At 47.0% G+C, this 13,669-nt stretch overlaps 1 protein-coding gene across 8 annotated transcripts in view; it reads right to left on the bottom strand.

Annotated features, from left to right (window-relative positions):
* The window catches only part of LOC146817343 (uncharacterized), a 111,836-nt gene that overhangs the window by 63,550 nt on the left and 34,617 nt on the right, over positions 1 to 13,669 (bottom strand). The window contains exon 2 of one of the 8 annotated variants that reach the window (XM_085610922.1): positions 3,734 to 4,946. The exons of the other annotated variants lie outside the window; for them this stretch is intronic. Coding sequence (XP_085467048.1) covers positions 3,874 to 4,626 — 753 coding nt within the window. The 5' untranslated portion in view covers positions 4,627 to 4,946 and the 3' untranslated portion in view covers positions 3,734 to 3,873. Of the gene's footprint in view, positions 1 to 3,733; positions 4,947 to 13,669 lie in introns of those variants that run through there. 8 annotated transcript variants of the gene reach the window in all.

Below are 13,669 nucleotides of genomic sequence, written 5' to 3'. Positions count from 1 at the left end.
ACAACAACAACAACAAGCTCAAAATGGAGGGGAGGGCAGAGCAGGGCGCCGGGGGCTCACACAAACAATGCACAGGTCTACTTAAAATGAGCGAGTAATGGCAAAGAAATGCACACGCTTTAAAATCGCCAAACAGTGCAGCTTTGAAATAACGATACCACGTTGCACAGAGAGCGCAGGCAGGGGAGCGATCACTCGAGGAGGAAGCGACGAGTGAATCACAGCGCTGCGTGGTCAGAGGACGCGCTTTAATGCTAGTGGGAGGGCGGCTCAGCTGGGAGGCGTGGCGGGCTCAAGGGACGGAGCACAACAACAACAACAAGCTCAAAATGGAGGGGAGGGCAGAGCAGGGCGCCGGGGGCTCACACAAACAATGCACAGGTACACACGGAAAATTAGTTAAATTGAAGTCTCAGCCTATCTCTCGGTAACTTGTTTGGTAATAACAAACCTCAGGTTAACCTCCAGGTACTCCCAGAGAGGAAAGAACTCAGAAAAAGTTACTATTTGTCCATGAAGCAACGCATTTGCAATATGGAAAGGGAAGTAAGATGATCTCCTCCTGCAGACTGCCTCTCCACACAGCAAAACACACGCTGATTGTGCATTGGCAGGTCTGCAAGGTTCTGCTACATTTGTGAGTGTGCATTATCGAGAATCTGCTGTGTACAGCTGAAATCCCAGTTGCGACTCAGGAATAGTTGTCATAGTGAAAAATGCAGCTAGCTCCCCTTCTATGCCAGACACTGCCTCGGCTTCTTCCCTTACAAGATGAAATAACAGAGCTGGTACAGCCATTCAAAAGAGAAAAGTGACACATCGGGCCCCAGCAGAATACGTTTCCGGTCAGCCTTCATCTGAAGAACTTTTGAGTTTTTTGTTCTGCCACATTTTACCAAGAAAACCGATGATTTGGCACTCATCAAAGCCGATATGAGACAGCTGCCTTATGGCACTGCAAGTGTGTCTCCCTTCAGGTGCACTTATGACAGGATCAGGGTGGCCTTGCACACAGCTAGAGTTTTGTCCAGACTAGGGACTGGCACATTCCATATTTGACTTTATGACTGCCCGCAGCTCACAGACTCCTTGCCTCTGCAGCTGCTCCCAGTCAAAAAGGGACAGGGACGACAACACCTCATAGCGGCCGAGAAAGAAGCCTAAGCCTGCTGATGCCGTCTGCCTCTGCTCCATCAAGTGAGGTGAGGTGATGACCTCTGAGACTGAGATTGCAGCCTGAGGCTGCCACTGCCACCTAGTCCATTGGGGTGTGGTGTAGAATATCGAATGGTCACAATATCATAATCAGAATATTGAGGACCAAAATATGGGCAGACATGTGGGGATAGAATAGTTTTCTATTCCTAACTCCACATATTTGTACCTTGGTGAAATATACATTTTCAAGGTATGTAGATCTGAAGAGAAGCATAGTGAACGCATACCTGGCTTTGTGCACTTACCTCCTCGATATTCTGGTTTTCAATATTTTGGCCAAGATAATGCAACCATTCGATAGTCTGTCCTCGATATTTCCTACCACAATGGTCTGAGAGATTTTCGGCTGCCAGTAACCATAAGTCTACAGTCAAAGATTAATCAGTCGATTTAACATTTAACCATTTGTTTACTGTTAAGTTGAATCCACAAGTCGTAGTATGGTATCAGGATAAATTTAATCCAATAATTAGAAAAGAAAGGAAGCACCGCTGGTTACATGACTTCAGGCTCCAGCAGACCCCCAACCACTGTCGCCTCTTGGTTCATGGGACCGATCACATGTTCTATTCTAGAACACTGTGATCGTGCCATGAACCAAGGGTTTATAAAACAACATGTAAGTGATCTCGTGCATGCAAGCACGAGATAAATAACAGAAGAATACATTATACATATAACATTTACTAAGAAACAATTAACAAAAGTCCATACCTGTGTGAAAATAAGCATACATTAAGGGCTGCAGAGATTCCTTCAAGAAGCTAGCCAGTCTTCTGGGTAGCTATGACCCTGGCATTTAGCAGCAGTGATGATGCCCACTGTAGTGTGGACGTAGGACAAGCACCTTGTGCCCTGACACTTCTTTTTCTTTTTACAGCTTAAGCAGTGCATCAGACAAGAGCTAGGTTAGTGCTCCTTGCATCTCAAGGCAACTATATTCGGACAATGAAGGCAGTGCTGACACATCTTGTTCATGTACTCTCCCAAATGCTCTGTCTATAAAAGATTTGGGGCCCGATGTAGGTGGCCCAAATACCGGTCGGTAATACCGAAAATCAGTATATTTCAGCATTACCGACTGGTATATAGCAATCCCCAATGTAGGAAGGGAATCGGTAATAAGGAATCAGTAAATACCAATTTCTAATTACCGATTTCTTATTTACCGATTCGGAATTACCAAACACCCAAATACCGAATCGGTAAATAAGAAACGGTAAAAATCATAAAAGAAATGTTGAGAAATTCGGTAATTCCGAATTTCCTAGAATTTGGTATTTAAGAGTCGGTAATTACCACTGACTGCAATCAGGTGGTAATCAGCTGCAGTGTATTTAAATAGTCCCAAAATGCAACAGTGTGATCACTATGGCGGCCCTCTATGTGATAGCAAGGCGGCTACAGGCAGCAGGAGTGAGGATCTGGAGACGGGGGAGCGCGTTTACAGACAGTGCATCACACTCTTCCAACTGACTGAGGCAGAGATCCATAAAAGGTACAGGCTACACCACCTGATAAGGGCCCTGCACCCACTCCTGGAGCATCCAACAACAAGGGCGCACGCTATACCACCACATGTGCAGGTGCTCTGTAGCCTACACCTACTTGCATCTGGCAGTTACCAGGGGGTGATAGCTGCGGTAGGTGGGGTGTCACAGAGTTGCCTGTCCCGTTTCTTCAACAAATTCCTGGATGCCATGAGGCAGAGGATGCATCACTACATAAGCTTCCCAACCACACAGCCAGAACTGCTGAAAACCAAGACAGACTTTTACCAAAAGGCACAGTTCCCGCATGTGATAGGGTGCATTGATGGGACACACATTCCAATCTGCCCACCTGCAGCCACTGAGTACATCTACCGAAACAGAAAATCAACCCACTCCATTAATGTGCAGGTAATCTGCGATGCAGCCAACGTAATCACCGGCATAGTGGCCCAATTTCCTGGGAGCACCCATGACTCATACACATTACAGAACAGTGGGATCTACACACGCCTGGCTGCAGGAGAATTTGGAGAAGGATACCTGCTAGGTAAATCACTTTGACACATCCCTGATGTACACTGCAGATGAATGTGTTGCTGACTGTCATTAATGTCACTGTCTTCCCCACCTAGGTGATAGCGCTTATGCTGTGCGGTCGCTCATCCTCACGCCTTACCTGAACCCATCGACCCCAAGTGAGAGACGATACAATGTGGCGCACAAATCACCACGCAACGTTGTGGAGCGCACGTTTGGGCTATTGAAAAGCAGGTTCCGCTGCCTCCACAAAAGTGGAGGTGCATGTCAGTACACACCCATCATTGCAACTTGTGCTATGCTGCATAACCTTGCCACTAAGAAAGGTACAGAAGTTGAATTAACTGACTCTGAGGACGATGATGATGAATTTGCACAGCCAGAGCCCAACGCAGCAGGAGTGGCGCCAGCACCAGATGGGAGACAAAGACGGGCTGAGATCACACGCAACTATTTCTGAGTAAGTAAGGAGACACAGCCAGTTGTTGCATTTGTGTGATGTAGTTTAATATATTGGCACTACGCCACTACACAAAGGGCTCAACATGCCAGTCCCATTTGTAACCACCCAACGCGGATATCATGGGTTAAGTCACCCAGTTAAGTAGTCAAAGTATGGCCTGCATTAACGCCTGCGGCCACGCACAACACTGCTGGATTCCCCGAGCAGACTGTCATCACTTGGAATCGATCCAGTGCCAGCCCCATGACGCCTGCTGCTTCTCCTGATCTCAGTTGTAGGGGGCGTTATGCTGCTGCGACTCGTCGTCTCTGCACTGTCCACAACATCACCTGCACCAGTATTGGCAGCCTGAGCAGTAAGGAGCACTTCAAGTGCACTTGTAACCTCAACAAGCCCCCTTGAAACATCACAGCTGCAGTGTGCCAGCCCTTCCTGCATGGACACGGAGCGCCTACAGAGGAGAGAGGTGGCTGTGGAGAGGCGGTTCACCACCTTTGTAGGAATGTCCATCTTCTGCCTCTCCCTGCGCCGTGCCATCCTGTCCTCATCAAGTTTGCTGCACAGCAGCATCACTGAGCGGGACATGTCCCTCATGCCCTCTGCCATTTCTTTCATGCCCTCAGCGAGTGTCTTAGAGCAGATGCCCTTCTCAATGTTCTGCATGTTTGCATTAACTTGCCTCATCTGCCGCTGTACTGATAGTATTGCTTTCCCTTGCAGGCGCTGAACCTTAAGCATGCGTGTCTCCAGCCCTGCGAACACACCATGCTCCTCACCCTGCAAGTGGGGACTGGGTTCCCTAGCCCTGCGGAACCTGGCACCTGTCTGTGCACGCACTGTGGGGGACTGCGATCCTGCATCCACTGGCACAGTTGGCTGTTCGCCACCTCTGCTGTCTTCCAAGGACAACTCCATCTCTTGGAGTCTGGCAACTGCATGCCTCCTGTGTCTTGTTACTGCCGGTGGTGACGCTACTGCTGCTGATGGCAGTGGTGGTGATTCTGGCAGTGGTGTTGTTGCTGGCAGTGGTGTTGTTGCTGGCAGCGGTGGTGATGCTGGCAGTGGTGGTGATGCTGGCAGTGGTGGTGATGCTGGCAGTGGTGGTGATGCTGGCTGTGGTGGTGATGCCGGTGGTGGTGGTGTGGTGTGCCCTGCAGTTTCACTGGCCTCCTCCGATCTCTCCCTCCGGGGTGCCCTTCCTGTCTTGTCATGTGCAGACCTGCGCGATGTCTCGCCTGTGGACACAAATAGTACATTAGCTCACTAGTCTGGCAGGACTACGTTTCAATAATACATTTTCATTTCTGACAATCTATCTTTCTGTCCTCTGCTTGTTTATAACTGATGTGTGTCACATGCCTTTATGTCCAGTCTGATGTCTGTCATGATAGGTGTTACACTGACTACATCTCCCATCATGCATTGCTGGTGTTTAGTGAAACCTGTACTGGAGTGGGATGCGCACTGCCTCATTGGGGAATGGGGTTAGGGAGTGGGGGGCGCAGCTTGGTGTGCATGCTTCTTACCTTGTTTGTTGGCAGCTCTGGCTGAGCTGTCTGCATCCCCGATTCCGCTTACACTGTCAGGCTCTATGGTGGACTCCACCAGCTGCTCCAGTGCAGTCAGTGCAGGTGCCCTGTTTCTTCCCCTGTCAGGCTTGCTAGTTTTTTAATCGCTGCCATCTTCTTCTTTGTTTGACTCCTGACATCGTACCACCTTTTTTTTAGTTCTTCAATTTCATGGGGGGTCACTCCTACCGCATTCACCTGTGCATGGATTCCATGCCATATTCTCCGCTTCTCAGATTCTGGCACTTGCAAGGACTGTTACCCAAACAGCTTCGTGTGATGTTTCGCCACCACCTCAATCAGGATCTGAAGCTCCCTTTCGCTAAATTTTAGCTTCCTTTTGCGTTCTGCAGCTTCATTTTCGGTGTCCTTGTTGGCCATTATGCTGTATTTCTCAGGTACAGTTCTCACAGTTGCTCCTGTGTACTCCTCTGCACCCCCTGCCTCTCCAGAAGGTTCAGATGCAATGCACCTGCATGGGTGTGGCCACTTCCTGGTTTGGAGGTGGGGTGGATGCACAGGATTGGCTGATTCCTCAATTGCTGCTATTTTGAAATACTGAATCAGTATTTACCGATTCGGTAATATAGATTCGGTAATTACGATCAGTAATACCGATCGTATTAAGGATTCGGTATAGTTTTTCCAATTTTTACCGTATCGGTAAAAAATACCGATTTTTTACCTATATCGGAAATACCGAATTCTTAATACCGAATCGGTAAAATTCTGTATTAAGAATTCAGTATTTCACTTTTACCTACATATGGCCCTAGGATCCATATGTTAGTGAAAATCTGTGGTCATCTCCTATGGCCTGTGAATAATAGTAATTTATTTGCATATATCACTTGCTAGCACAGATTCTATGTGCTGTAAATAACAGTACATGGATTATGTTGATCTTGATATATAGGCAGAAGGAGTGGAGTTATAGGTAGAAGAAGAGGCTTGAAGAGGTGAGAGCATGATTGTGGATCAGAGGACTGATATGGGTGGAGCATGACTGTGAAGGGGAGAAGGTGCCTGCGATGTGAGTATTAGTGGCTGAGATGGGGAGAGGATGGAGCTTTGAGGGGTGGTGAAAGCAAACCTTGCTCTGAAAACTGGGGGAGGGGAGTCTCTGCGTGATAGGAGCAGCTATTAGATTGCAAAATCAGTGGAGATGTGCAATGGAGTAGGGAGGAAATGTGATAAGATGGAGGAGGGGACTGTGAGGTGGTGTTGTGAGGAGGTCTCATTGACATGGATTGTTGCTGTGACATGCTCATTTTGTCGAGGATAAGATGCGATTTAATTAGCAGGGATGTTTCTTATTCTTCCTTATTCCTTAAGAGTTGGTGAGAGGCCAGTAAAGGTGCTGCTCATAGGCCAGTGGAGGTTGACTTACTAGAACTCAACCCCTTTGATGATTAGCGTCCTGTCATTCAGTCAATTTCACAGAGAGCAGGTACCACATGATCATCAGCAGTGCAAGCTTTGTTCACAGACAGCGAAGGGTACTTTGTGGACAACAGCAGTGCAATCTTCACTTGCACACACAAATCAGGTGCCACAGAGGCATCAGAGGAGTCAGCTTCCCTTTCACTGGGAGAAAAGGGATAACATGAACAGTGCCAGTACAAGCTTTCCACTCTTCCAGATCTTTAGCTCAAAGCCCTCGTTCTCAATGTCAGCATTCAAATAATGCAACATTCATCCTGAATAAGTCGTTCCACCCTGTATTGAGATTAGCTGCCAACATTCAATAGCACTCAATCTAAACCCGCATCCGGATGCCACCATTGTGGCAGTTTCTTCATGCAATGTGAAATGAGCATAGCCTATCCAAGTCTACAAATCTAAGATAAAAGGGACAGTGCCAGTTCAGGTTTTCCACAAATAGACGCAGAGAACAGAGGTTTGAAGTCACTTTTGTATCAAATGTGCCATTAGAATAAATTCCTTTAACCAGTCAGATAGTTATGTTAAAAATATTACTCTTCCCATCACACACATGAACATCACATCATAGCTATATACCTCACTACCATTGCCTGTGTACAGAACAATCTGCACAATCTGAGTAATGGACAACCAGGAAACACCCAACCATACATATAGCACACTATAAAATCTTTAATTGGTTCAAAATTAATTTACGTTTACTTTAACCAACATGCACAATTAGTAAAGTAGGATATAGCTCTACTGACTATCCACAACCGCAAACAACCAAACAACAATACACAACCGATCGATGAAACACAGACACCCTGCAAAAAGGATGCCAGAGGAAAGTGTTTATCGTTTTATACTAATAGGCAAAGGTACAATACAAATCCTGTTAACAACAAAGTTAGTGGGAGAAGTCTCTAACTACACTTGGAGTGTCAAGTCAAGTAAACCTTATTGCTAGATTAATTAAAATAATTAAAATATAAAAAGCAGTGATGGGTAAAATTAATTAAAACAGTAAAACGTGTTGGAATATAGCTGCGGAAGTATCTCATAGTTCATAAACTAGTGTCCCGGCTAAACAATCCAGTCTTATTTTGGGCAAAGTACACTTGGATTCAGCAGGAACTGTTCATCGGTACGGCTGGTTCGTTTGAAAAATTGCTTGATATGTATGTGCCTTAACTGTTGGTCCTGTATGCCAATCGTTTGTGAATACATTGCGCAATCAGAGACACATGGTATATTGGATGACGCAATTCACTACTTATTTAACCATTTTCTAGCACAGTACTCTGGTCTCTTTTTGTTCGTCCCAGGGGTCTTCAACCTTTTCTGTAGTGAGAGCTACTTCTCATCAGTGAAAATCAATGTGAGCTACTGAAGGCCAAACCACTCGCACAATGTTACCAGACACCCCCACTCCCAGTTTCATTGAATTTAAGTCTAATGTGCATAGAGCCAAACACTATGGTTTGAACAAAATACTTTTACTCAGGGCACTATGACAGGGCTGCCATGTGTGTCAGTGAGAGCGTGGTCTTTGGGGATGTATGAACATGTTTGCGTATGAAGGGGATATATATGTATGATTGAATGAGAGCCTGTGTCATATGTACTTGTGGCACAGGACATGCCATTCTCCATATTTGGCACTGTTAAAGGACTAAAACGAATGTACAATAATTTTTTTCAACAGGAGAAATTTAAAGTGCAGAAAAAGTTTCTGCAAAAAATGATCATAAATAATATGAAACATTTTTTCACACTTTAAATTTTCCCCACTTAAAAAAATGGCTGTATTTTCAGTTATAAATATAACACCGTATCTACCAGCCACCTGGAGCAAGATGCCTGCTGTGTGTAAATGCAACACTTTGAAATTAAAGAAAATCAAACTGATGAGTTAACTTTATGTTTATATGGATTCCATAAAATTCATCATTTAAACTTTTCTGCAATTTCAAAGTGTCGCATTTACAAAAGCAGGCATCTTGCATCCAGTGGCCTTTAGACATGGTGCCATATTTATAACAGAATATACAGCCACTTTATTAACTAGGAGGAATTTAAAGTTAAGAAACATGCTTCATGGGGAGGAGCCAAGATGGCGACCGGAGCAGTCGCTTGAGCGCCCGGCTCCGTCGGCCCTTGGCCTCGGACTATCATCCTGATTCCTATCCTTGCCGATTTTCGAGGTGCAACGCGTGCGACGACGCGCTGACTGCGCCGCCGCTTTCCCGAAGTCTTAGCCCGCCCGGATGCCGGAGTTTTTGGTGCCTTTGTTCCCCGCCCTGGACCCTTGCTCTACTGTGGCCTCGGCCGGCCCCCTGGAAGCGTCGCAGTCACCGGACCCGCTGGTGCAAATCTGAGCCCGAGGTCCCGATCCCGCCTCACGCCACGTACGGTCGCCAGAAGAGCCGGGAGAGAGACGCCCGGACACCTCCTGTACCCTGCATCTGACGGGCTGGAGCCAGAGGGTAAGCCCCGGTGTGGCGGGTCTCCTACCCCGCTCTGTGGACCACGCCGTGGAAGGCTGCAGACCCCCTTCTTCTATGGTCTAGTCGGCTGCAAAGAGAGCCCGAGGGAGGGGAAGAGACTGCTGGCTTTCACCTGTTGCGGCGCAGACCTGTTGGGAATTGCCTCCTTGTCACGATCCCCCCCCCTGGCCACGGTACCGTTCAACGGTAAAACATGGCGCTGATTGCCTGCTCGCTGCTGGGGGGTGATGCTCCGGTCTCGCCCGCTGCCCGCTTCGCCCTCCCTCTACCAGACTCCAGCTCCCCAGTGCTGTCCCGGATTGCTGCCGTTGGGGGGACGCAGCCTCCGCTGACATACGGCTCCGTTCTGGCTGCCCTGCGGGACTTTCGTCTGCAATTGTGTGTCGGCTTGCAAACGCTGAGTGAGCGGTTCGACTCTACACTGTCTGCTGCGGGCCGTGAGCGCCCCGTTTGTGATCAACAAGACGTGAGTCTGCCAGTGCTGTGGTCCTCCTGCGGGGAAGCAACGACTGGGTATAACGGTGCTACACTGGTGTCTGCATTTGGCTTTCCCGGCGCTCGGGATCACTCGCTCTCCTGCTCAATGGCAGATACTTTGTTTCCCCGGTCATTGCTGCCTGCTTTGTTGTTGCCTGCCTCACCGTGCCCGCAGGAGTTTCCAGCTGAACTACACCTGGCGACCTCGAGGAACCGTTCACGGTGGCCTATGACTCCTTTTATGTGGAACTCATGTACTTTACAAGCCAGGTCTGGATTTTATATGGTGTGCAAGGGGACCTCCATAGATGATCGGCGGCCATTTTGTGACTCTACTTCTCCATCTTCTCCCAAGTGGCCATATTGTCTTTGTCTGTTCGGGATGGGGGGCATTCACGAGGGGGCGGGTCTAATCGTACGCCCGCGATCGGGCCAGGGCTAGATTACTTTCTATCATCATGGCTTCACGGCCGGGCTGGATTGGGACTGGAATTGTCTACTTATGTTGTGCGCACTCGTCGCGATCTGTCTGCCTTCATTTCCGTGGTGTTACATGCTATCTTCCCACGACCGCCTTCGGGTGTAGTGGGGTTTCAGTGTGTGGAGGCTTGGTTGGCCGGTGGTGTCGGGCGCTCCTGAGGATACGTGGGCTCCTCCCCGCCTCCTTTCTTCTTTCTTCTCTTAGTTTCTTTACTCTATTCCTACTTTCTCTCTCGTCTATATTTCGGGTTCATTGGGCGACAGGCACTATGCTGGGGGGGGGGTAGGCCATAGCCTCCACATTGGTGTAGGGTGGGGGGGTAATTTACTGTTTCTTTTTAGTTCTATGGGCCTCTTTCTTTCATGTCTCTGCGCTATACTTGTTTCGATTCGGGGTCCGGGTGTGGGGTGGATTGAGTGGGGGCGGCTTTTAGGGGGTGCGTATTTACTACTGTGATGATCCTGTTATCTAATTGCATCGCCTTACTGTATGAGATTTTCTATGGCAGTTTTAATGATGCTGCTGCTCTCCAGTGTACGAAGCCGACTTGCGGACTCGAATCTCCTTGTTTCTATCCTTTACTGACTTTATTCTCGATAAAAAAATTTTTTTTGAAAACCTTAAAATTAACCTTCACTTCTCCTTCCCCCGGTGTCAAGGATCCCTCCAGTGTATGAATCCTGAATCGTTGCTAATCTTGACCTTGCCGCACAGGGAATGTATTGTTTGCCTCTGTGCTCAACCGTATTGTGGCCGGCCTGATGGTTGTAGGCCCGTATTTGTTCTTTTACTATGCACAAATAAAGGTTTTAAAAAAAAAAAAAAAAAAAAAAAAAAAGAAACATGCTTCATAAACTATTAAGACATAATTGGCTTAATTGTAAGTGGAGAAAAACATTGACTCAATATCTCATTTGAAAACAATGACAGTATTTTTCAGTTATAAATATGGCAAAGTGTCTACTGGCCACTGGGAGCAAGAGGCCTGCTGTTCGTAAATGCTAAACTTGAAGTGGGATAAAAAAAATGAAGAATTAACATTAAGTTAACTCTTCATTTTAATTTTCTCACATTCAAAAGCATTCATAAGCCTCATTTTGTTCTCATGCTCCAATACTGAGTGGATAAGGGCTTTTATTTAAGATTTAAATACCTCAGGCAAGGCCCAAGAACATGGCCAACTGGACATGAGCCCTTAAGCTCCAGTCAGCCCGATCCTGTAATCCTACCTAATCCTGTTGCTTCCGTCCTGTAATAAGCATAAAACACTGCAAGTTGATAGCGGACACAGACCAGAATCGGCAGAGGTGCGCTGGGAGCCTGACGGCCACCATTTTGGGTGGTGGCCTGTAGGGACAGCCTGTGCCAATCCCGAACTGCCCCAGCTGAAAATCAGGTGCGTTGCTGCAAAAACCGAAGGGGACGGCTTGTGCCACACCCAGAATCATGAAGAATCCTGCCTGCTGGGCGGTAGGGCTGGGTAGTGTGGTCCGCCTTTCCCCCACGGATGTGAACCAGGTGAGAACTGCCACATAGGAGTGAGCAGTGATGATATTGCACTGGTGCTCAGGGCCTCTCTGGGAGTGAGAGATCACCGAAGAGATGGCAGGCTATAGGCCGAGGACATACAGAGTGAGACGGCCTGCCTTGCACCGGAGCAGGGAGTCTGAAGGCCACTATGCACTATTCAGGTTATTACTGCTACAGCCACCATAGCAACAACAAACCCTATAGCACAAATCATCTTTCTCTTAGCAAAATTTGATCTCATTGTGGACATGATCAGCTTGTCATTCGAAACAATCGTTGGAGCTCTTATCCCTGGGCAGCCGTTGGTTTCTTCACCGAGGTTGAAGACGGGTGTCTCTACACTATACAGGACTGATCCCCCCCTTGCCACATAGGCATTCCGTTTCACTAACCCAGGGCGGTTGCTCAACCAGTCTATTTCGACGATGCAGGCTCTTTCCGTTGTTTCAGTTGGTATCGGGATACTCCACAAATCGTGTGGTCCGGGAAGACTCCCTCAGGTTCGTCAGGTGATATGGCTTGGCCTTTCTCTGTATTCAGGATGTCCCGATGGTCGATCAAGGCAGCAGGATCCACCAAGGTAGACGGCACTTTCTTGCAATGGGTGGAGTGCACCCAGTTCCTCCTGTTTGTCACTCGGACCGCAGTTCTCGTTGAAAGGAGCACCTGCTCCGGGCCGCGCCACCTCGGTTCCAAGCTGCTCGACCTCTGGAATGATCGGATCATCAAAACACACAAATAACTTCTCGGGTCTAAACAGCCTTAAAACATGAGCATGGAAAGGAAGAATGCTATGATCAATCTGTATCTGGAGTAGCAGTGCCCTAATAAGGAAAGGAATCCCTTATAAGGATGAATGCCCTCACTCACCAAAAGGTGACATGCGTCATCATTTAGGCTTTCTCCTCTCAGTGGGAAAACCTAGTCCCAATGAGGGCTACAACACCCTCACTGAGAGGTGGGAGCTCAGGGATGTTTTCAATTGTGTGGAGAATTAGGATGCTAAGATCCCAAAGAAGAGCAATTGTGTGATATGAGGGTGCAGCGCAAAAAATAAAGGTAAGTGAATGTGCTCTAAAACTGGCTAGTGCTAGTGAAAAATAATTTTTATTGGCTCATTAGCCCTGCCAGAGATACAAAAACAGTGCAAAGCAGTAACTATTGAAAACTGCTTGATGAAAAAGGTCAACATGTTTCAGCCAATAACCATCTCGAGAGTATGTCTGGCTTTCGTCAGGACCAAAACAAAGCTGCTGCAATAAAGTGTGAAATATAACTAAACGTGAAAATAGAGTTTGAAAAAACCAAACCAGTTATGCTCTTGCGGATTCAATCTTGCTGGAACTTGTCTAGAAGCAGAACAGAAAAACACAGAAAGAAGTAATGTAAGCATTCAGATCTCTTTTCTAAATGTTGATAATGTTTGAGGAAATAATGTAAATATCTCAAACATAAGTCATTAACGAGTCCTATTAGACGCTCAAGTTATAATAACTCACCCAATCTGAGGGACAAGTAGGCCCACCTCAACCTGGTTACAACTCAGGAAAGGGAGCCCCGCTCTGAAAAGATAAGCAAACGTAGGGTAATCAATATGTTTTGCTATTTGCAAGTGCAAGGAAGTGTGAGTACTGTGAATATTCACCAACAATACTGATCAACAAGGAGAAGGCATGCGGTCTGACAAATATAACACCAATTAAATCCAAAGGACCAAAGTTAGAAACGTCATGATTGGACAAATCAAGACTTAGCCTTGTTGCGTTGTGGTCACGAAAGGAAAATTAATAGTAAGCTAAACAACTCATCGTTGTCCTCAGCTAAGGCATAGTGATGTGAATCAAAGGACTTGGGATTCAAAATGCACTTAATAATTAGGTGAACACCCAAAGAGAAGCTCAACCTAAAATACGTGTGCACTTAAGAACACACTCATCTTAAAAGCGGGAAATGTGCTAATGGGT

This window comes from Triturus cristatus, chromosome 6 (assembly GCF_964204655.1).
Source record: "Triturus cristatus chromosome 6, aTriCri1.1, whole genome shotgun sequence".
NCBI lineage: Eukaryota > Metazoa > Chordata > Amphibia > Caudata > Salamandridae > Triturus > Triturus cristatus.
The sequence above is the reverse complement of the archived record's forward strand: the minus strand, read 5'-3'. Positions and strand labels throughout refer to the sequence as shown.